Source organism: Chrysochloris asiatica, unplaced genomic scaffold (genome assembly GCF_000296735.1).
Source record: "Chrysochloris asiatica unplaced genomic scaffold, ChrAsi1.0 scaffold00092, whole genome shotgun sequence".
In the NCBI taxonomy this organism is placed as follows: Eukaryota; Metazoa; Chordata; class Mammalia; order Afrosoricida; family Chrysochloridae; genus Chrysochloris; species Chrysochloris asiatica.
Window position 1 is genome coordinate 4,126,340 of NW_006408610.1, and position 22,676 is coordinate 4,149,015.

A 22,676-nucleotide genomic window follows, 5' to 3' on the forward strand; every position below is an offset into this window, starting at 1 on the left:
TCTGCTCTGATGGAATTCATGCAATCGGATGAGAGCCAGGGCTGGGCAAGCATGTGGGCAGCAGGGCATAGGCACTGCCAGGCAACAGCCTAGTATCCTGGGAGATGGTGGATGAGCCATCTCAGTGGGTTCTCCGGGCGCGCAATAAAGGGTACAGCTCCATTTCCCAATGGGGAGTAGAGAGGAGAGGCTATGCCCTAGACTGAACTACATTTCTCTCTGGGGTCAGAAAGAATCAAGTAAGGGAAATCAGTGTCAGCAAGCCCCTGTGAGCACACCCCAAGTCAGCTTCCACATGTATAGGACGTAAAACCCAAAAGGGCTGCAGAGACCACCTCATTCCCCATTTTACAGCTTTGAAACTTGAGGCCCAGAGAAAGGAAGCTTTTGTCATAATTTAGAAGCAAACAAAACAAAGGACTTCAAATGAGAAACGATCGATGTCTCCAGGCCTCACCTTTTTCTTTTTCCGCCCCATCCTCTCTGAATCAGTAGTCAGCCTTGCTTAATTTAACAGTCTTCCGTACCAAGACCTTGTATTGGCGGATGATCAAGCATCAGATCTGCCCAGACAGCGAGACTGAGTGCCTTGGGGTCTTTGGGGCTGGCAGGCAGTATGAGCATTAGTGTGGTCTCAGGGAGCTATATACCAGCTGTGGGGTAGGTGGGGAAGGGGTCTGGCTCTTTCTCAGCAGTGAGCTCTTCTGTGGGTGGAGAGTCTATAAGGGGGTCTGGGCCACGTCTGGTGGGGTGGGGATCAGTGGCCAGGCAACAGACTTTTGACACTCCCCAGATGAAAGCAGGGGTAGCCCTCTTTCTGCCCAGACTTGGAAAAGCAGTAGGCTCTTCCACCCAGCTGGGTCACCTGGGCAACACTGTGTGATGTCACAGGGCAAGACAGAAGCTACACAGGTACCTATTTAGATGCAGTGGTTTGGAGTCAGGATCCCTTCTCCTTTTTCCTGTTGCCATGTCCTACCTGCTGTTTGGTACTGGTCCTTACCTTTCCTGCTCTTGGTACCCTAAGCAATCTGCCAACCAAGATTCACCAACTATCCTTCACTACCCTTGAGGAGTTGCAATCTGCTGGGTAAAACAGACATTTCTGTTAGAGGATCTGCTGCCATTCTGACCTTTTGGGGTCTGTAGTCTGTCACTGGTTTAATAAGAATAACAATCAGAATAATAAACACAATAAACAGACATTCAAAAGAATGGTTTCCTTTTGTGGGTTTGGCTAGATGGTATTTCTTTTCTCAGAGTGGGTAGTCAGGTAATGGGTGCTCATTATATTATTGAGACTACAATGAAAGGATTTAAGAGGACCTGGTGTGATGCTGTGGGATAAAGCACTGGACCGCAAAGTTGGTTTGAACTACAAGGTTGGTGGTTCAAACTCACCAACCGTTCCTTAAAAACCCTATACAGGGTCATATGAGTCGGAACCAACTTGATGACACTTAACAACAACATGTAGGGGTCAATGATGGCACTGGGTTGCGAACCAAAGATTATGGTTAAATTCTGAGCTCCACAAAAATTGTTCTGAAGACTTCTTTTCATTGAGCACTTACTACATGCCCAGTACAGTTCTAAGTGCTTTAATGTAGGGGCTGAATGAGGCATAACTGGCATTTAACTTAAGGTGGAGACTGCTTCTTGGGGAAATGAGCTCAGAACTGGGCTTTGGAGGATGAGCAAGAATCCTGGACTAGACAAGAAGGAATTTGGGATGTTGGATTGGGCTTGAGAGAAGGTTTGGGAGACCCCTGTGGACTGCCTTATGGTTCTGCCAGTTAATTTAGACCTCATGGTGGGGACTCTCTCCATCCTCCTTGGTTTGGGGTCCAAGAACAAGCCCACCCTGGTAGTACGAGGCAGACCCTATTGTTTTGCTGGTGTCTCCTAGTTGTCCCCTTTCATGCCCACCTCAGCCAGGGTTTCAGAGCTCTCCCCAATTTGTGGTTGTTATTAAGTACCTTCGAGTCTGTTCCAACTCATAGCAACCCTGTATAAGTTTCCAAGGTTTTAAATCTTCACGGGATTTAGAGACAGAAATACTGAGATGTCATCTTTGATTAGAACAGAAAGGACAGTCCAAAGTCAGCTAGACATTAGGGGATGGTAGCTAGGGGGCTACTCCTAGTTTTCTTCCCTTCAGGCCTGCCAAGAGTGGTATCCCTGGGATTTGGGTGCTCAAGGGTATTTCCAGCTGAAAGACCCCGAGAGCCCACACTCCTCAGCTCATAGAGCAGGAAGCATGCAAGGAGAGGGTCTTCATTGGAAGTTACCCAGCCTCCCTCAGGTGCCTCTCCCCCTTCAGCTCAGTCTTGCTTAGAGCAGAGACTGGGGCAGTAAGGTCATAGGTAGAGCACCAGCAGAGCACACTTGGGGAGCAAACTTTAAGGAGGCACGCACTGTCAGGGTCATGAAAGTACAGGGTTGGCACCTAACAGTGACTACCTCCTTAAAATGTCTGCCCTAGCCACCTGGCGGCATCCTTGCCTCACCTTGCCACTTGGCTTCACTGTAGTCTCAGCCCTGCCAGCAGCTCATTCCCACCCAACCTGCCTCCCTTGTGCTCACCCAGCAGCCTGTCTAGGATCTGAGCTTTCTGCCTCTGCAGCCCTCAGCCTGCGGCCTTTCTGTCTGGGAAGAAGATAATGCAATTGGATGCTGGTTCCAGGCCGTCTGACTCCAATGCTTAGTGGACCCTGCACATTCAGCAGACCCCTAAGGAGACTTTTCACCACCTCACTCTCTGACTGCCTATTGCTCTGAACAAGGACCCCTAGGATAGCTATTCCTGTGCCTACCCTAACTTTCCCCCAAGACCTGCTTCCTTCCTCTCTCCTCCAGCAGTGTGCCTTCAGCCTTGGAGGTAAGGATGGTGGTGTTTCCATTTAACAACAGTTTGAACACTGGCTACTTCACCTTCCTCTTCTCCTTACCCAGGAAAGGGTCCACCCAAGCTGAGAGAAATGAGCTGACTCTGTTCCCTAAAATCCCCTGCTCAGGGACCCCAAGCTTTGATGACTCAGGGTGATTTCAGTGGGAGGGGGAGCCAGTAAAGCTTAGTTTCCGGGTTAATAGGTAAGTCTGCTATGCAGAAAGAGGAAGGAACACTTGGGGCAACACACTAGGTGGGATTGTTGTTAAGTGCCATCGAATCATTTCTGACCCATAGCAACCCTGTATAGGGTTTCCAAGGAGCAACTGGTGAGCTTGAACCACCAACCTTGCAGTTCAAATAGCTTTGCAGTCCGGTGCATTAGCCCACAGCGCCACATCAGGACAGGGGTTAAATGCAGCCACTCTACTGTGTAGAAGGGGCGGAGGAGGAGCTGGCTAGTGGGGATGGAGGGGTTGCCAGAGCCTTGCTTCCTCACCTGGCTGTGTACAGGGCTGTTTTAGCAGTAAGAAAGCTCTGGGCAATCATAGATTTATAGGTGGTTCATGGGCTCTCCATACTCCCTCATGCTATGTTCCGGGACCTAGCTTTGGGGACTCAGGGCTTTGAACCTAGGTTGGTACTAACCTCTCATGCAGCAGAGTCCCTGGAATGTGCGAATGGTTAACATTCTTAGCTGCTAATCAGAAGGCTGGAGGATCAAGTCTACTCAGAGGCTCCTCTGAAGAAAAGCCTGGCAACCTACTTTCAAACAATTCATTAAAAGTCCTACAGAGCACAATTCTACTCTGACACACATGGGGTTCACATGAAGCAGAATCGACATTACTGCAATTGATTATTTTTAAAAATTATGCAGCATGTCCCAGGAGAGGTGTCTCCAAGATCCCCCAGACTTGACCTTTCCTTTCCCTTGTCCTTCCTTCCACCTTGACCCCCTAGCCTCACTCTGTCACCATCTCTTTTGGACATCTGAGGAGGAGAAGGGATGGATGAAGTGGGAAACTTAAGCATAGCTGTGTGGCCTTGGACCAAATACTAACCCTTTCTGGGCTCCTTCTAACTGGTTCTGAGGGGTTGGCTGCAACACTTTACCTCTGACCAATGTTGTTTTTTCTAAGCCTCACCCACCAGTTTGCAAAAAATGCTATTAAATGTTATCCTAGTCACAAAATTTGAGTGCCTCCTTTTCCCTGCCAGGACCTGACTGAAGCAGCTGCTAAGTGAGTCAGAAAGGCCGGGTCCTCTGGTGTCCGGTGGTAATCAACACCAGCATTTTCATCCTTGCTGGCATTCCGTGGACACCCACTGAATGCCAGGAGTTTACCCGCACTATTCCATTTCATTCTCACTTTCACCGCCCCCAAAAGAGTTATTGTTGGTACTGTTATTTGAAAGGTGAAGAAACAGACGCTCTGTGAAATGAAGGGACTTGCCCATGGTTACACAGCTTGGAAGCAGCAGAGCTGACATTCGAATCCTGCTTGGTGGCTCCAAAGTCTCTCATCACAACCACTGTGCCACACTGCCCTTTATTTTTTCATTCTGAGGAAAGGAGCTGTATCTCTCCTTTCTTCATTCCCCAAACTAGGGCAATATACAGAAGATCCAGCCCAGAGACAAAAGAATACCCCACGACCTTTTGATTGACACCAGATTGATGCCTTCGCCATGCAGCCCTGGACACAGGTGGTAAGGGGAGTGAGATGATACATCTGGGGCTCTGCTGGGTCAGGCCCCTGGAAATGAGGGCAGAAGCAGGGTGTCTGGAGATCGCTACTTCTACCTAGCACACACGGCAGCAGGGTGTGTGCCCAGCTCGCTGCTCCCACGTTCTAGCCAATCCTGTTTGGCTGCTGCTTGCTGCTAGAGTGGCATATGGTGGGATTCTGGAGTCTCTGGTGGGCTAGTTTTCTGACCATCCCCTGCCCCTTAATGTGCAGGGATAACCTTTGTCAGTTCAGTAAATGATTATGGGGCTAAATCCCTGTTTCCCCCAACAAAGCATACTCAATAGCCCTGATCTGTTCTTCTGTACCTTATTTTCAGGGGCTCTGACTCCTGGGACTGATCAGCCTGGCAGAGAACCATCAAGTAGGCAAAAAAGAAAGAAAAGAGTTGGGGAGCAAACAACAACAACAACAAATCATGACAACTTGGAGTCAGACAGATGAGGCGCTGTAACAAGCATCTGGGCAAATAACTTATCTCTTGGCACTTCAGTTCCCCACCTTGCAGGCTATGGTGAGGGTTAGAGGAGAGAAGGCTGCTTGGCACATGGTACACAGCCCTGAAGTGAGCTCTCCTGGATATTTACGTCATGTCATGTCAATATGGAGCCCTGTGGCCCCAGCTTTAACATATGTGGATGGATGGATGACCTTCTGAGGCAGAGGTAGGTTGGCCATTGGATCCTAAGGCACTGCATAGGGGGCTTGGGGGTGATGGCCAAGAGGCACATGTCCACCTTGGCTAGCACATCCTCCATGTGATTAGCAGACATGTTTATTGACTCACATTGAAGGGGTCCGCTCAGCAGTCGGTAACCAAAACTCTCATTTGGGGCAATCCAGGTCTTATCACCATGCTGTGAGTCACTTTGCTAAAGATACAACCTGACTTTTGGGCATTTTTCTTTTGAAAAATCAATAACTCATTAACAGGGGACTGGCTAAAGGGGTAAGCAATAAAGAAACTCTTCTCTTCCATCAGGGTTGGGGGTGCAGAAGGGGATCCTCCGAAGGGGACCCACTCAGAGGTCAGAGAGGCAAGAGGAGGTACACTCAATCAATTTCCAATAAATCTGTGCCACCCACCCTGATTTCCACCCCATAGATCTAATCAGGTTCTTCTTCTGCTTCAACAAACACCTCAGGGTGGCTTCCTTGCTCCCAGAAGAGAGTCTAACTCTCTCCCAATCCCTCCAGCCTCCTGTCATTCCATCCCTGTCTCACACCCGACACTCGAGCCACACAGCACATTTGGTCATTCTCTGAATGGGCCATGCTTTCTCTAGCCTTTGGCCTTCACATGTGGTATTCCAGCTACCTGGATTGTCTCTCTCCCTCATCCATGTCTTCATCCTGAATATTTCATGGTGCTTCTTCAAGACATAGTTGCCACAAGTTCTAACAAATCTTCCCTGGCACCTTCCCAGTGATGTGGAGATGGGGAGGTGGTCTGGCACACAACCCTTGGGCCTCAGCCTGCCCTGACTCATAACCCATTACTATTTTCTTAGGACAGGTACTCCCCTGAGGCGTGCTCCCTATGTCCCCGGGGCCTGGCACAGAGAGTTGTGCTAAGGGGCTGATTGTTGAATGAGAGCAAGTGTTGGGTGCATTCCTCTTCCCTATTAGTTCTTCAGACACCCCTACTTTGGCTCAAGACAGTGATGCTTGTCCCCCAGTAGCCTTCCCTTCTCTAGCGTCCACGCCCTGAGGGTCCTCTCCTCTTGGTAGCACATAAATAGTTGATATGTGTGAACCTTGTAATAATGTTGTTGTTAAATATCATCGAGTCAGTTCTGACTCATAGTGACCCTGGATAGGGTTTTCGAGGAGGAGCTGGTGGTTTGAACTGCCAACCTTATGGTTCAAAGTCCATTGCCGATCCTACAGCACCACACCTCATGATAAAAGCTAATGAGCACTTAGAATGTGTTTAACTCAGTTGTCACAACAATACACAGAGCAGTTACTATTGTAGTACCCATTTTGCAGATAAGAAAACTGAGGCAGAGAAAGAGTAATAACTGTCTAAAGTCACATAACCAGGAGTAGAAGAGCTGAGCTGGCTGGCTGCAGAAGTTGTGTTCTATAACATTTTCCCTTATTGATGTGTATGTGGGGAGTCTGGGATGTGGGAGACAGTCCTGAGCATCCCCACCCACTGCTCTGTAGCCATCAGGTGTGAGGAGTTTCAGTTACAGGAAGCTGCTTATTCAGGCCAAGTCTAGATCCTTCCATTCCCGTCCTCTCAGATTCCTTGCTCTGTACTGGGCAGCCCCTCGCCCCTGCCCCAGGGAGCAGAGCCTATGGCCCTAATCTCATTTGAGGCCATGAAATCACATTTGCAGCATATTAATGCAGCTCAGAGCTGGCCCTGCCCGGCCTGTCTCCACCAGGAGAGGAGCTTGGGAAGCAATCTTGTAGGGAGGCACCTCCCGGAACGCCCGCCCGCCGTCAAAAAGCAATTATGCTTTAAGAGGAAGATTAAAATAATGTCTACCCGCCCCCATGCCACCCGCAGGCCTCTGCCAGCCTTTCAACAGTGATTCAAAGATTGTTTTGTTTTTTTTTTTCTTTCTGGAATGAGGCTTGAGAAGGTAGTCTCAACCCTCTTTCCTGCCTGTGTGCCCCAGTTGGCTTGGCCCCTCACCTGTACCTACCTGGAAAGTCTCCTTGTTCCCTCTCTAAATTGTCCCCTTTTGCTTGGATGCAACCATCTGACTCTTGTCTATTTGACAAGTTCCTAGTCACCAGGCAGAATGATAACAGCTAATACTTTGTGAGCGTTTTCCATATTTTTTAAAGGGACTGTATGTTCAAAAATCCTGTTTAGCAAATGTTCTTAGTTGAATTGTGTCCCCCTCAAAAGATTATGTTGAAGTCTTAGCCCTATGGTACCTGTGAATGTGGCAAATCAGGTTTGTGCAGAAGTAATTAGTTGCCATGAGGTCATTCTGGAATAGTTTAAATCCTAATCTAATATGGGACTGGAATTCTTATAAAAAGAGGAGGAGGGATATGCAGGTAGACACACAGGAAAGAAGGCCATGTCACTGACAGAGGTAGAGATTGCAGCGATGCTGTCACAAGTCAAGGAATGTCTGGGACTACCAGGATTGGGAAGAGACAAGGAAGGATTCTTCTCTAGAAGCTTCAGAAAGTGCATGAATTTAGACCTCGAGAACTGTGAGAATCAATTTCTGTCATTTGAACGCACCCACTTTGTGGTATTTTGTTATAGCCGTTCTAGGACTAACAGTATTGCTGTAAGTGGGAGAGGTTAAGAGATTCATCCAACGTGCCATAGCTGGAAGACGGCAGAGCAGTGATTTAAATCAGAACTTCCTACAACTTTCTTCCCTGCCTTCCTATCTTACTCAAGTGTCCCTACTCTGCTACCGAGTGGATTCAGTTGCTTCCCAGCTTGGGGGAGTGCATGGATGGATGGGTGGGTGGGTGCGTGGGTAGGTGGGTGGATGCGTGGATGGGTGGGTGGATGGATGGATATGTGGATGGATGGATGACCTTCCGAGGCAGAGGTAGGTTGGCCATTGGATCCTAAGACACTGCATAGTCATCCTCCATCTATCCCTGGAAGAGGACTGGTCTCTGCTGCTCCTGACCTCTGTCTGAGGGTGACTGGGCTGACCCCTGACAGGCTATCAGCCTTCTATCCCTGCTGTCCCCCCCAATTTGCCATGTGAGTTTTATTAAAGATATATTTGGAGCAGGATTTTAAGCTTACCTCACACATCACCCATGCCATACGCCTGACGCCTCTTTCTTATCTGATCGAGGCTGCACTTGGTCGGTGGTGAGGGTCTGTACAGACACAAAACTGGGAAAAGTGAGTCTGTTCCATGTGTTCACCGGCATGTCTGTGTGTATCTGTCTTTGTGAGTTGGAGACTCTGAATGTGAGGCTGAGGATGTGGTGGGTCTGTGCGTACCCCCATATGTGTGCACACATATGCCTCCTTGCGTGTCAATGTCTGTGATACACAAAGGTCTGTCCCGTGCGGTGCATCTGCCTTCCTGGACTGTGATAACTGGGTCCCCCCACCTCTCCTTCTTGCTCCTTTCTTGGTATCACATCCCCAACCCTCTAGAATCCGTTGGAATTGGGGGTAAATGAGGACACCCCTCTTCCTGGAGAAACATGGCTCTTCCCTTCTGGTCCCTACTGCCTCTGGTCTGCTGGGAAGGCCGGCTTCAAGGACATCAGAGGTGGACTCTCCCTCTTCTCTATCTTCCCACCATTCCCCCCCTCCAGAGTTTCCAGGAGGTGTGAGTCAGCGCCAGCCCCAGGGTGGGGTGGGGGTGTGAGGGCAGGCACACATGGGGGAGGGGCAGCATGGCCATCTGGTGTGTTCAGATATAACAGTCTGTGAATATAGCCTCTTCCAGACTATCACCCAAACTGGGCTAGCCTTCTACATCCAGCAACCTGAGACCTGGGGCCCCAGACACAGTGAGGCTGACAAGTCCTCAACACCCCTCCCCTGGAAGGGCAGTTGGGCAAAAAGAAATAGCCCTAGTTTCTAGGTGCAGAAAATGAGACCCAGGCATACCCACCTTCCCTGATGTAGAATCCCTATCCATCCTAGAGTAGTAAGCATTCATTAAACATTAAACAAAAAGGATTAACTCCTTCATCCTCCTTGGTGTCAAGGACAGAATTGCTCACTCCTGCTTTATAGATGTAGAAATGGAGGCCAAGGGAGGTTAAGGAATCTGCACAAGGCCACCCAGCTACTAAGTAAATGCCAAAGCCTGGCTTGAACCCAAGTCCACCTGCCTTTCACCCTAAACTGACTAACTTCTCAATCTCTCCCATGCCCCCATTCTAATGATTTTTTGACCTGGATCCTGATAGGACTTCAAAGGACATAAATGTGGGACTTCCAATTTAAGTATTTTCCATCTCATTCATTATCCACAGGGACCTCTGGAGTCTCCCTCCAGCTGCCCCTGCAAAGTTTTCCATTTCAGTCAAGGAAGAAGAGGAGGGTGGTACCTTACAGGGAAATTGTAGTACACTTAGCTTTTCCCTGCCTGGTGTGTGTGGGGGTGGGGGGTGGGGTGGAGGGAGCAGAACGTGCCCCCAATCCCCACCCTCCCCTTGCCCCACCTTTTCTAGTACCTTCAGCCATCTACTACAGAGACAAGGTCCGCAGACCCTCCCTCCCCTTTTGTGAGTGACAGCAGGGTTTAGGTACGCCTTGACAGCGCCTTTGTTCTCCTGAAATAAAAGAAAACCGAGCTACAAAGGGAACCCTCAGATAGCTTTTAACGGGGCTCAGCTGCCTGGGGCAGAGTGTGTTTAAGCTGGAGGCAGTTGTTGTAGAGCTTAAGGGGGAGCCAATGCAGCCCCCTCTCTCTGCACTCCTCTCCCTCCCATCCCTAGTAAATGTGATCACATTTACTCAAGGAAAAGGCTCCTCCAAGTAAGTAGTGGCAAGGGAGAAAATCAATGAAAATTGATAGAGCACTGTAAAGCAGCTATCTGGGGTGTGTGTGTGTGTGTGTTGTACAGAGACATGGCCTTAACAAAAGTGTGCTGTCTGGGCTGAGGCTGACCTGCAGGGAAGTGCTGAGTTGATTCCTGGCACGTGCCTGTGGATGGTCGCTGGTGGTTGGGGGAGGGGCGGCAGCCGAGTCTCTAACTCAAGTTAAGAGAGAGATTAATATATTCAATCCGCTCAGGGTAATTGAGGGAACAATTGGAGTGTTTTTCTAAAGCCCATAAAACTGCCTCATTTGCAAGGAGGAGCTAACCTGCTTCATAGCCTTGGTATTTGATGGAGCTATAGACGCCCACCTCTGCAGAGCAAGGAGTAGGGGTGTTACCTAGGGTCCCAGTGCAGAGAAACTGAGATATCAGCCTGGGAGGGGACAGGGAGTCCTTGTCTAACCTGTTCACTACCCCCACCTCTTATTACTTAGTTTCCCCACCTGTGAAATGGGGCCAGTGACACTAGAAAAGTAGGAGGGAGACACAGAACAGGGGGCGGGGGCGAGGGGAGAAGGGGAGGTTCATAAGACTAAGTGTGGCGGGGCATGAGCAAAGGGGTGCCAGCTCCCCAGGAAATTAAACGGGCAGTAAAGTTAATGAAATCCGCATTGTACGCCTTTCCCGTTAGACTCATTCTAGTCTCCAGGGCAATGGAAGTAGTGTATGCAACAGCGAACAATAAAAGGCATAATGAATTTAAAAGCAGAGCAGAGGAGAGGAGAGCTTGAGGACCTAAGCTTCCTGGCCTGAAAGATTGGGAGGGTGCAGGCCTGGGGTCCAGGGTAGAATAGGGACTTGAAATGGAAGAGGATGTGAAGGGGGAAGAGGGAGAGAGATGACAAAGAAAGAAAGACAAAGGTTGGGGACCCAGGACAGTTAGGGGTCTCCAGAGGAGCCCCTGGCAGCTCTACAATCAGTCGCTGTTCTGTCCCCCTCCACTTCCCTTTAATGAAGCCCCCAGACTGCTGGTGCCATGCCACAATCAGAATCCACAGGCTTCGAGCCAGGTGCTCGGCATTTGGTGACTGCTTTATTAGCTTTTTCTTTTCCTTTCTCCTCCTCTAGGGCAGGCAAAAAAAAAAAAAAAAGTGTTTTAAATGGAAGAAAGAAAAAAGACGAAGAAAAAAACCCTTGAAAAAGTCATTTAAAAGGTTCCTGGGGGAACAGCACGGTTGCCCTGAAACAAAACTGCAATTGTTTGGAAGAGGTAAATGCTGGGGCAGAGGTGGGGAGGAGAAATGGAAGAGTGCCCCCCACCCCCATCCCTTCTTCCTCTCCTGCACAGAATCTTGGAGCTGGGAGCAGTGTGGGAGGACGGAACCCCCAGGATGACTCCCAGGGCTTCAGGGCAAGGAATTTGCAAATTCGTGTTTCAGGAAATTTCATCCCTGGGAATTTCCATCCCAAAGTTTCCCTCTTTTAAACAGCCCTGCCTGTGAAAGATCGTCCTTAAACCTGTCAGAAGAGGAGAGACCCATAAGACTTCCCCTCTTCCACTTTTTGCCACCTGGAGGTCTCATTGGCCCTTGAAGAGTTTCCTGGGAATGATTCCAAAGGGCCCTGCTGCTGCCCTCACCCATAGGAACCCACTCTGCCCAGCACTGGACCGATCTGTCTCATTCTCGTCTGACAAACTCCTCCTTACCCTGGGGAGGGCGATGCTGGGGGGCTGGGATTGGTCAAGCCACATGGTCTTAAACCTGCCAGGTGGCGTCAGGGGATGGGATGTGTCTGGTGGGGCTCTGCCCAGGAAGCAAGTTGCCTAGAGGTGGACTTGGGGAAGGGTTGCTGCATGTGGCTGATGGGAACCTGGAGGGTTAACCTCCCATTTGAAGTAAAGTGCCCTCTGCAACCTGACTCGTGGGTCAGAGGCTGAAGGAGTGATCTCTGTGCTGGTGTCTGTAATTTACATTCTGGAAATATACTGGGGACTGGTCCCTCCTACCACCATCTCTTCTTTATCTTCTCCCACATACAGGAGGGCTGGAGAAGGGAAGGCCAGGTGTGCACTTGGCCACAATATTTGTTGTTGTTGTACCATCAAGTAGGTTCCCACTCCTACTGACCCTGTATAAGGTTTCCAAGGAGTAGCTGGTGAATTTGAATCCGTGACCTTGTGGTTAGCAGTTCAGCGTTTAAACAACAGCACCACACCAAGACTCTAATAATATTAGTTCAGAGCAATTTGATTGTTCCAGTTCAGTCTCCAGGAGTCAGGGAATGCCGTGACCAGCCCTGGCATGGCCATTTGCTGCCGTTGTTAAGTGTCCCCGAGTCAGTTTCAATGCATAGCAACACCGTACAGTGTTTCTAAGAAGTAGTTGGTGAATTTGAACTGCCAACCTTGCTGTTCAAACGGACCTTTTAGTTCAGTGCTTACCCTACAGCACCACACCAGGGCTCCTGGCACGGCTGTACAATCTGTATGGGCTCTGGTATTCCTGGTGTGGCACTGTAGGATCAGCACTGGACAGTGAACCACAAGGTTTATAGTTCAAACCCACCAGCTGCTTTTCAAAAACCCTATATAGGGTCTCCATGAGTTGAAACCAACTCAATGATACTTAATAACAACAACAATCTGTGGGCCATGGGTGAGAAGCAAGGTCCACCACAGAGCCTCAGACTGAGCCTGGTCAGACACTGAACCCTGATCCAGGTTACGCACTGTTCCCTTTTCCTGCTCCGTACTCATTCTTCATCATTGTATTCCTATCTTTCTCCTTCAGCTTCCTTGCCACACACCTATGACCAATATCAGTTCTGGATGAGGAAACAGAACACACGACATTAAGTTGAAGAACAGATGGTGAGCCTGTAATACAGACCTACACTGAACAGATACAATTGATGAGATGCTGTCAACCTAGACATTTGCATCTGGAGCCCAGAATGCATCCATTCCTGGCCTTGAACGGAATATTGTTAAAGTTGAGTTCACCCCAAGAACAGAATTCTCTCCCCACTTTTTCTGCTTGCTGCCTTTTCTTCCTACCACCTTCACCCCTCTTTTCAGCTTCCTTTTCCTCTACTTCAGTTAAACACCAATGAGAGCTGGGTTAAGTCCTTCCTTCTAGGACTTCACTTTCCCAATCCACAAATAAAGATGGGAAGGAGAGGATGGTTTGGAGGCTCCCTGTGGCTCTAGGCCACATCCACTTCCCAAGGGAGATGGCCCACAGGCCAGAAGGACAGCCTACAGGCTCCACCCTTCACTGAGAGCCTGGTCTTACTGCTGTTCCTCCTGCTGTGTATTGAGCCTGCAAATCGCAGTACCAGAGAGCCATCCCCATTCTTCAGGCTAAACCACTGGCAATTTGTCTGAGCTGAAAGACACAGCCCCTCTATTCTCTAAAGGACTCCTCTCCATTGTCTGTTCCCTGGGGATTCCTGGTCCCGGTGTCTGGATTGTGATTGCTAGCCCCCCAGGAGGGAAGTGATTTTCTTCTCCCTTGAAAGCCATTTTCTTGTCTTGGTAGAAGCAGACATCTGACACTTTAAGAGGGAGCATGGCAGGGAGATGATGGCTTTAAATAACAGAAATTAGAGCTGCCGCCGCCGCCACTGAGCCATCTCGCCAACTCCCTCCCTGCAGCAGTCTCCCCGCCCCTACACACACTCATTGAGAGCTGCAGCCTGGAAAGTCTGTCCACGGGGTCCCCTGGTTTTGGGGTGGTCAGGATGGGTGGAGACCTGGAGAACAAGGACCCTTCTCTGTAAGCTCAGTGCCTCCTACACACCCAGTCCTGTGATAAACTGTAGGACAAAGGAGTAGTTCAAGAGACAAAAGGAGGCACAGAGCCTGGCACTTTGGGAGCTTACAGTCAGAGGGAACAGACTTTCACATAGGATTCATTTGACAAACTCACCGCTATATCCTTGGCACCCAACAAACCCAAAAAGCCAAAGTAAAACTCACACCAACTGATAAAAGAGCTGGGGACAGAGTAGGTGGCCAAAGAGTATTTGTTGATTGGTTGACTAAGGAATGAATGAACAGATGTTGATGTGGCCCATATATCGGGCTGAGCTTGTCTCCAGGTGCCCGGCCTTTTCACCTGGTTCTCTTGGCACACACTTCCACGCTAATCTGCCTAAACCACAGCCCAGGTGGTGTCTCTTTCCTCTTTAAGACCATTTGGTGACTCCCCAGTGCTTCCTGAATTGAATACCTTTTTTTTTTCTGTCACTATGCCCTTGACTCCTTTAATTTTCTCCCATCCATGGGTTCTATCCCCGCCCAGACTCAGCCCACCATTGGGACTCCTCCGCAGTACCAGACCAGTGCTGGGTGATACAAGAGTCAGGCGTGTCTGCCAACCCTCGATTCTAACCTCAGTGCATCCTCCAGCTTTTCCTTCCCCTTAGCCATACAACCCTGGACCCTCCTCCTGAAATGCTCACCCAGCCCCCAGAATTGCTATCCCTAAGTCTCACCCACCTAACAAGAGATATGACAGAGGCAGTAATTAACAAATGCTGGCTGGCTGGCTGGACAGGAATGGATGGATGAATGGAAATGGATAGAGATGGATGGATGATGAGTGAATGGATGGATGAAAATTCCATCTCAAATGCCATCTCCTTGATGAAGTCTTTCTTAGCTCCCAAATTCAACATGTGCATCCTCATCAGAGTGTCCCTTCTAGTACATGCCTTACAGGGTCATGTGTGATGTCCATACTGTAACTGACCATCTTCAAGCCGGTAGCACTCTGAACATGGGAATGGATCAAGCTTTGAGGCCCAACATTATTTTTTCACTAAGGATCACAGAAAATGTTGGCATTAGATGGTATTAGGTACCCTTGGGGCCTGGTTTCTACACATGTGAAATTTACTTGCCCAGTTTCCAGGGTGCTGACTGTGAAGTATACCAGACACACTGCCTGATTGCAGGACTTGGCCATATTGTGGAACCCTCCTACAGGATGGTCAAGGACTAGACCCTGCCCCCTCTCACCTGGGCCTGAGACTTCCAGGGTCCTGGCTCAGGGCTGAGCCCCTCCTGGCTGTGGTAAGAGCTGGATGAGCTTGAGGGTGGGCACACAGAGGAGACATCAGACTCCTGGTCACTCACGGACTCCAGTGGAATCTGGTAAGAACATGGAGATTGAGGTTGGGGACTGAAGAGTTTCAGGGCATATTCATCCACCGCACAAAGCAAAAATAAAACCCCTTCCAACTGGTGAAAGAATACACATGCAAACAGATCCGAGGAACAGAGTAGCGAGCACAGAATTGGATCCACACAAATCCAGCCAAGTCATCATTGACAAAGGAGAAAGACAATTCAGCGGGAAAAGGATCGTCTTTTCAACAAATGGTGCTAGAACAACCAAAAAAAAAAGAATAAGAATCTATCTAGACATTGACCTTACACATTTCACAAAAATAACTCAAAATGGATCACAGACCTATATGTTCAATGCAAAACTGTACAAAATCTAGAAGATAACGTAGGAGAAAACTTTAGGTGATCCTGGGTTTGGTGATGAGTTTTAGATACAACACTAAGGGCAGAACCCATAAAATATATTTATTACTTCAACGTCATTAAAGTTAAAATGTAAAGCTATTTCGAAAGACACTATTATAAGAATAAAATGACAGATCACAGACACAGTGAAAAGATTTGTGAAACACACATTTGATGAAGGACTTTGTATCCAAGATACACAAAGAACTCATAAACCCAACAATAAGAAAACAAACAACCCAACTTAAAAATGGGCAAAAAAATCTCAGAAGACATCTTACCATAGAAGATATGCAGATGGAAAGTAAGCATATAGAAAGTCAACATCTTCTGTCATTAGGGAATTACAAATCAAGATAATCATTGGATACCACAGCCCATCTATCCAACTCTGGTTGTGACACTGTAGGATCAGCTCTGGACAGCGAACCACGAGGTCGGCAGTTCAAACCCACCAGCTGCTCCTCAGAAACCCTATACAGGGTCACTATGGGTTGGAGCCTACTTGACAGCTCTTAACAACAGCAACAACAACAACAACCCATGTATTAGGAGTCCTGGTATGACATTGTAGGATAAGTACGGGACTGCAAAGTCGGTTTGAACCACAAGGTTGGCTTTGGAAACCCTATATAGGGCCGTTATGAGTTGGAACTGACTTGATAGCACTTAACAACAACAACAAAACCAGCACCCATCTCGTAGGAGACCTGGTGTGGTGCTCTAGGATAAGCACAGGATGGCAAAGTTGGTTTGAACTACAAGATTGGCTGTTCAAACTCCTGGAAACATTATACAGGTTTGCTATGAGTTGGAATTGACTTGATGGCACTTAATAGCAACACATCTATTGGGAGTCCTAGTGTGGTGCTTTAGGATAAGGACTGGACTGTTAATTACAAGGTCAGTAGTTCAAACCCACCTGCTTTCAGAAACCCTATACAAAGTCATTATGAGTCGAAACTGACTTGAGGACAACCCATCTATTGTTGTTATTAAGTGCCTTTGAGTGGGTTCAGACTTGTAGTGACCCTGTATAGGGTTTCCGAGGAGCAGCTGGTGGGTCTGAATGGCTGATCTTGCAGTTAGCAGTCCAGTGCTTATCCTACAGCGCCACACCAGGAGTCCACTCATGGAGTCCACTCATCTATGGCTACTGATGTTGTTAAGTGTCTTTGAGCCAGTTCCAACTCATACAACCCTATATAGTGTTATCGAGGAGCGGCTGGTTGGTGGGTTTGAACCATTGACCTTGGGGTCAGTAGTTCAGTGCTTATCCTACAGTGCCATACTAGGACTCCACCCATCTATTGTTGCTGTTGTTAAGTGCAATGGAGTTGGTTCTGACTCACAGTGACCTGTATTGGGTGTCAAAGGAATGATTGGTGGGTTTGAACTGTCAACCTTAGCAGTCTGGTGCTAATCCTACAACACCACACCAGGGCTCCATCCATCTATTTGTTGTTGCTGTTAGGTGCCATCGAGTCAGCACTGACTCATAGCGACCTTATGCACAGCAGAACAAAACACTGCCTGAGCCTGGGCCAACCTCACTATTGTTGTCACTCTTGAGTCCATTGATGCTGCCACTTGGCCAATCCATCTCGTTGGGGGTCTTCCTCTTTTTCTCTGACCCTCCACCTTATCAAACATGATATCCTTCTCAAGAGACTGCTCCCTCCTGACAATATGTTCAAAGTATGAGAGACGAACTTTGGCCATCTTGGCCTCCAAGGAGCACTCTGACTGCACGTCTTCCAAACAGATCTATTGGTTCTTTTGGCAGCCCATGGCACTTTCAATATTCTCCTCCAACACCATAACTCAAATGTATCAATTCTTCTACAGTCTTCCTTATTCACTGTCCAGCTTTCACATGCATATGAAATTATTGAAAATATCATGGCTTGGGTCAGGTGCTCCTTAATCCTCAAACTGGCATTTTTGTTCTTCAACACTTTAAAAAGCTCTTGTGCAGCAGATTTGCCTAATGCAATACGTAGTTTGATTTCTTGACAGCTGCTTTCATGAGTATTGATGGTTGGTATGAGAAAAAGGAAGTCTTTGACAACTTCAATCTTTACTCCATTGATAAGAATGTTGTTTATTGGTCCAGCGATGAAGTTTTTGTTTTCTTTATATTGAGGTGCAACCCATACTGAAGGCTGTGGTCTTTGATCTTCATCAGTAAGTATTTTAAGCCCTTTTCACTTTCAGCAAGGAAGGTTGTATCATCTGCATATCACAGGTTGTTAATGAGTCTCCCTCCAATCTTGATACCACATTTTCCTTCATATAATCCAGTTTCTCAGATTATTTGCTCAGTATACAGATTGAATAAGTATGGTGAAAGAATACAACCCTGTCGCACACCTTACTTAATTTTAAACCATTCAATATTCCCATGTTCTGTTCAAACAACTGCCTCTTGGTCCATGTACAGATTCTTCATGAGCACAGTTAAGTGTTCTGGAATACTCATTCTTTGCAATTTGTCCCTAGCTTGTCATGATCCACACAATCAAAAGCTTTTGTGTAGCCAATAAAGCACAGATAAACATCTGTCTATATTCTCTGCTTTCAGCCAAGATCCATCTGATGTCAGCAATGATATCCCTTATTCTGTGACCTCTTCTGAATCTGGCTTGAAACGCTGGAAGTTCTCTGTCAATATATGGTGGCAGCCATTTTTGTATTATTTCTGACTCATAGCGACCCTGTATAGGATTTCTAAGGAGTGACTGGTGAGTTTGAACCACTGACCTTGAGGTTCAGACCGACCTTGCTGTCCTTAGCTTATCGTGCAGCACCACACCAGGCCTAAATGAGGTCTTAGGGGTCTGACCAAATGAGTTGAAATTTATGTCCCTACAAAAACCTGTACACAAATGTTTACAGCAGCTTCATATAATAGCAAAAAGAGAGAAGCAACCAATAGGTGAGTGGATAAACAAACTCTGGTGTAGCTTTGGAGTGTTAGCCAATGAAAAAATGAAATGAGCTGTCAGGCCATAGACAGGCATGAAGGGCCCTTTAATGCAGATTGGGAAGCAATGTTGCCTGCTCAGTGATGATGGGGGCAGCAGCCTACATTTACCTGAGAGCTTGGGTCCTCTACATTGGGGAGGGGTGAGACCCAATGAGCACCCACCTGCAGACTGGGGAACTGGGGCTCTTGCTGGCTGACCCCTGGAAGGCAGTTGGAGGTGGGCAGCGTTGGGGCCCGGTGCACATGGAAGGCCACACTGTAGGCTAGGTCTCCGCAGTGGCGGCCTGTGGGGTCTGTGCTGGGCCAGAGCAGAGCCAAGGTGCCATAGTAGCGGTACAAATCCTCATGGTCCTGAGCATTGAGGTTCGTGTGGGGTTGGTCTGGGCGAGGGTAGATGGGAAAGATGGCCTCACCCACCCTCTGGGCTGTCCCTGCTGAGGACCCATCCAGCTTCAGTGCCTCCACCCGAAGCCGTGCGTCGTGATGCCCATCGTTCTTGCAGAAGCCTGATGGGGGGAGGAGGAACATGGGTTCAGAGATGGGCTCTGGGTTCTTGCTGCCTCCAACAGGGGTAGGACAGGCAGGGCCTTTGGGAATCCTGGGCTGCCTGGGTTTTGAGTAGAAGCCAAGTAGGCTTGCTAGGATTTCCCTGATAGATACTTAGATGCTGAAACCTCTTCTCATACCCTCCCATGCTTACCCCCCACCACTGCCACAATTTCCTGACATCCGGTTCAAGCACACAGGTGGAAGAGAAATAGCTGTTAGCTTGTGAGATGGCCCTGGATCCCCACACCAGCCTAAGGGAAGAGTTCAACCTGCCCCTGAGTTCTAGCTACTGGAAGGCCTTGGACTTGGTTTCCCCTGTGCTCTCCTGCTCCTCCTCCTCCAGGAAGCCTTCCTGAGTGGCCTTACAGTCAAGGCATGGCTCAACTGCTCCTTCTAGCTCACCAACTATTTCTTGCTTGGCATTTCTGCCTCTACACCTGTTCTGGATCTCTTCTGTCCATTGTCTACATCCACAGTCCTGCTGCTTAGGGCTGGCCAGTCAAGAGCTGCTTCTAATGTTACTTGTCAGGCTGCCACAGAGCCATTTCTCATCTGTTCTTTAACTTCCTTTTCATTGGACACTGTATGACCAGCACCAATGTCCCCATGTCACACTGAAGGAGGCAGGGACTCACAGCAGGCTAGTATTTGCCCAAGGTCCTTCAGGAAGAGGTTTGGGATTTGGTCTAGAGCTCTGACCCTCCCAATTTCACTGAGGCTCCACACAGGCAGGCCAGGGATTTCTGATTCTTCCTCCCCCATTCCCAACCTTACGTCATACCTTTGGGCAAGGTGAAGACAAATTTGTTCCTGGTGAGGGCGAGACCCTGGCCAGGATCCTGCTGTTCAATGACATTGGTGACAGTGGAGCAGGTAGGGACCGGGTCCCTGTCATTCACTTGCAACTGTATCCCCACACCAGAGCCAGCTTGCAGGGGGTTCTCGACTGACAGGCGCAGGGCGTATCTGCCAGCCTCGTGAAACCTCACGCTTAAGATCTCGAATTCCAGTTCCAGTGTTTTCTCTTCAACCTTCAGCCTCTGGCTCAGCAGAGATGCAGAGACCCAGGGCTCTGGCCTCCTGATGGCCATGGCCACTGTTTGGGTGCTGACCCCAGGGCTAAGCACTGCCCGTTACCTCCACAGTCCCAGCCAGGGCCCAGTCTGAAAGCTTACATGCCGTGCCCTCAGGACCACACCCCATCCCTCTCTGTTTGTTTGTGGAGAACCCAGGTAACAATCCAGGAAGCTGGACCTGTCCCAGGGGAACAAAGGCAGACAGTCATCTCTCCCTTTCACTATTTGTATATTCTACAAATGTTTGTTGAGCATCTGTTATGTGCCTCATATGCAAGTGAAAGCTGGACAATGAATAAAGAAGACTGAAGAAGATTTGATGCATTTGAACTATGGTGTTAGCAAAGAATATTGAATGTACCGTGGTCTGCTAGAAGAACAAGCAAATCGGTCTTGGAAGAAATATAACCAGAATGGTCCGTAGAAGGGAGGATGCTGTGACTTTGTCTCATGTACTTCGTACATGATAAGGAGGAACCAGTCCCTGGAGAAAGACCTGCTGTTAAGTGCTAAAGAGTCAGTTCTTTTGTGCAATCGTACGCACAACAGAACAAACCACTGCCCAGTCCTGCACCTTTCTTACAAGTATGTTGCTACATATTTGCTCTCACGGTGCCAATCCATCTCATTGAGGATCTGCCTCTGTTTTGCTGACCTTCACTTTACCAAACATGATGTCTTTCTCCAGGGACAGTTCCTTTCTGACAATATGTCAAAGTACAAGAGACAAAGTTTCCCATCTTCATTTCTAAGGAACATTTTGGGTGTTCTTTTTTAAAGACTGATTTGTTTGTTCTTCTGGCAGTTCGTTGTTGTTGTCGTTGTTAAGTACCATGGCGTCGGTTCCAACTCATAGTGACCCTGCACAGGGTTTCTGAAGCTGTAAATCTTTATGGGAACAGAACGCCTTATCTTTTTCCTGTGGAATCGCTGGTAGTTTTGAACTGCTGACCTTGAGGTTGGCAGCCCGACTTGTAACCACTACACTACCAGAGCTCTTGGCACTTCATGGTACTTTTAATATTATTCTCCAACACCATAATTTAAATGCATTGATTCGTTTATAGTCTTCCTTATTTATTGTCTTTCACATACTTATAAGAAGTTGAAATTACCATGGCTTGAGTCACGTGCACCTTAGTCCTCAAAATAACATTTGCTCTTTAACATTTTAAAGAGCTCTTTCATATGAGATTGGTCACTTCCATGAGTGTTGTGGATCCAAGTAAAACAAAGTCTTTCACAACTTCTATCTTTTCTGCATTTATCATGATGTTTTTTATTGGTCCAGTGGTGAGGATTTTTGTTTTCTATACATTGGAGTGCAATCTACAATGAAGTCTTTGATCTTCATCAGTATTTCAAGTCCTATTCATTTCAAGCAAACAAGGTTGTGTCATCTGCATATCACAGATTGTTAATGAGTCTTCTTCCAATCCTGATACTGTATAGGACCTTCTTCATAAAATCCAGCTTCTTGGATTATTTGCTCAGCATACAGATTGAATAACTATGGTGAAAGAATACAACCCTGACACATGCTGTTCCAGATTTTAAACCATTCTCTATCCCCTTGCTCTATTTGAACCGCTGTCTCTTGGTCTATGTTCAGGTTCCTCATAAACACAATTAAGTGTTCTGGAATTCCCAGAATTTGCAATGCTATCCATAATTTGTTATGATCCACACAACTGAATGATTTTGCATAGTCAACAAAGCATAAGTAAATATTTTCTGGAATTCCATGCTTTTAACCAAGATCCATCTGACGTCACCAATGGTAATTCCTCATTCTAACTCCTCTTCTGAATCTGGTTTGATCCTTGCATCCTGAGAACTGTTTTTGAATTATCTTCAGCAAAATTTTACACGTCTGTGATATTAATAATATTGTTCAATATTATCTGCTTTCTGTTGGGCCATCTTTTTTTTAACTAGACACACATATGGATTTCTTGGCCAGGTAGCTATCTTCCAAATTCTTGGCTTAGATGAATGAGGACCTCCAGTGCAGCATCAGTTTATTAAAACATTTCAACTGTATTTCGTCAATTCTAGAGCCTTGTTTTTTCTGCCAATGCCGTCAGTGCAACTTGGACGTCTTCCTTCACTAACATCAATTCATGATCATATGCTACCTCTTGATATGGTTGAATAGTGACCAGTTTTTTTGATATAGTGACTATATTTCTTCCATCTTCTTTTGCTGCTTCCTATGGCATTCAATGTTTTGCCCATAGAAACCAATCTTGTAACCCGGAACTTGAATTTCTTCCTCAGTCCTTTTAGCTTGAGAAATGCTGAATGTGCTCTTCCCTTTTGGTTTTCTAATTCCAGGTCTTTGCACATTTCATTAAAATACTTTACTTAGTCTTCTTAAACAGTTCTTTGAAATTTTCTGACCAGTTCTTTTACTTCATCATTTCTT

General features: G+C 47.5%; 1 protein-coding gene across 1 annotated transcript in view; it reads right to left on the bottom strand.

Annotated features, from left to right (window-relative positions):
- The window catches only part of CCDC33 (coiled-coil domain containing 33), a 136,444-nt gene extending 116,181 nt beyond the window's left edge, over nucleotides 1-20,263 (bottom strand). The window contains exons 1-2 of the mRNA XM_006866491.1: nucleotides 19,954-20,263; nucleotides 18,794-19,129 (exon numbers count right to left, since the gene is read on the bottom strand). Coding sequence (XP_006866553.1) covers nucleotides 18,794-19,129; nucleotides 19,954-20,263 — 646 coding nt within the window. The remainder of the gene's footprint in view (nucleotides 1-18,793; nucleotides 19,130-19,953) is intronic.
- Between the last annotated feature and the right edge of the window lie 2,413 nt (nucleotides 20,264-22,676).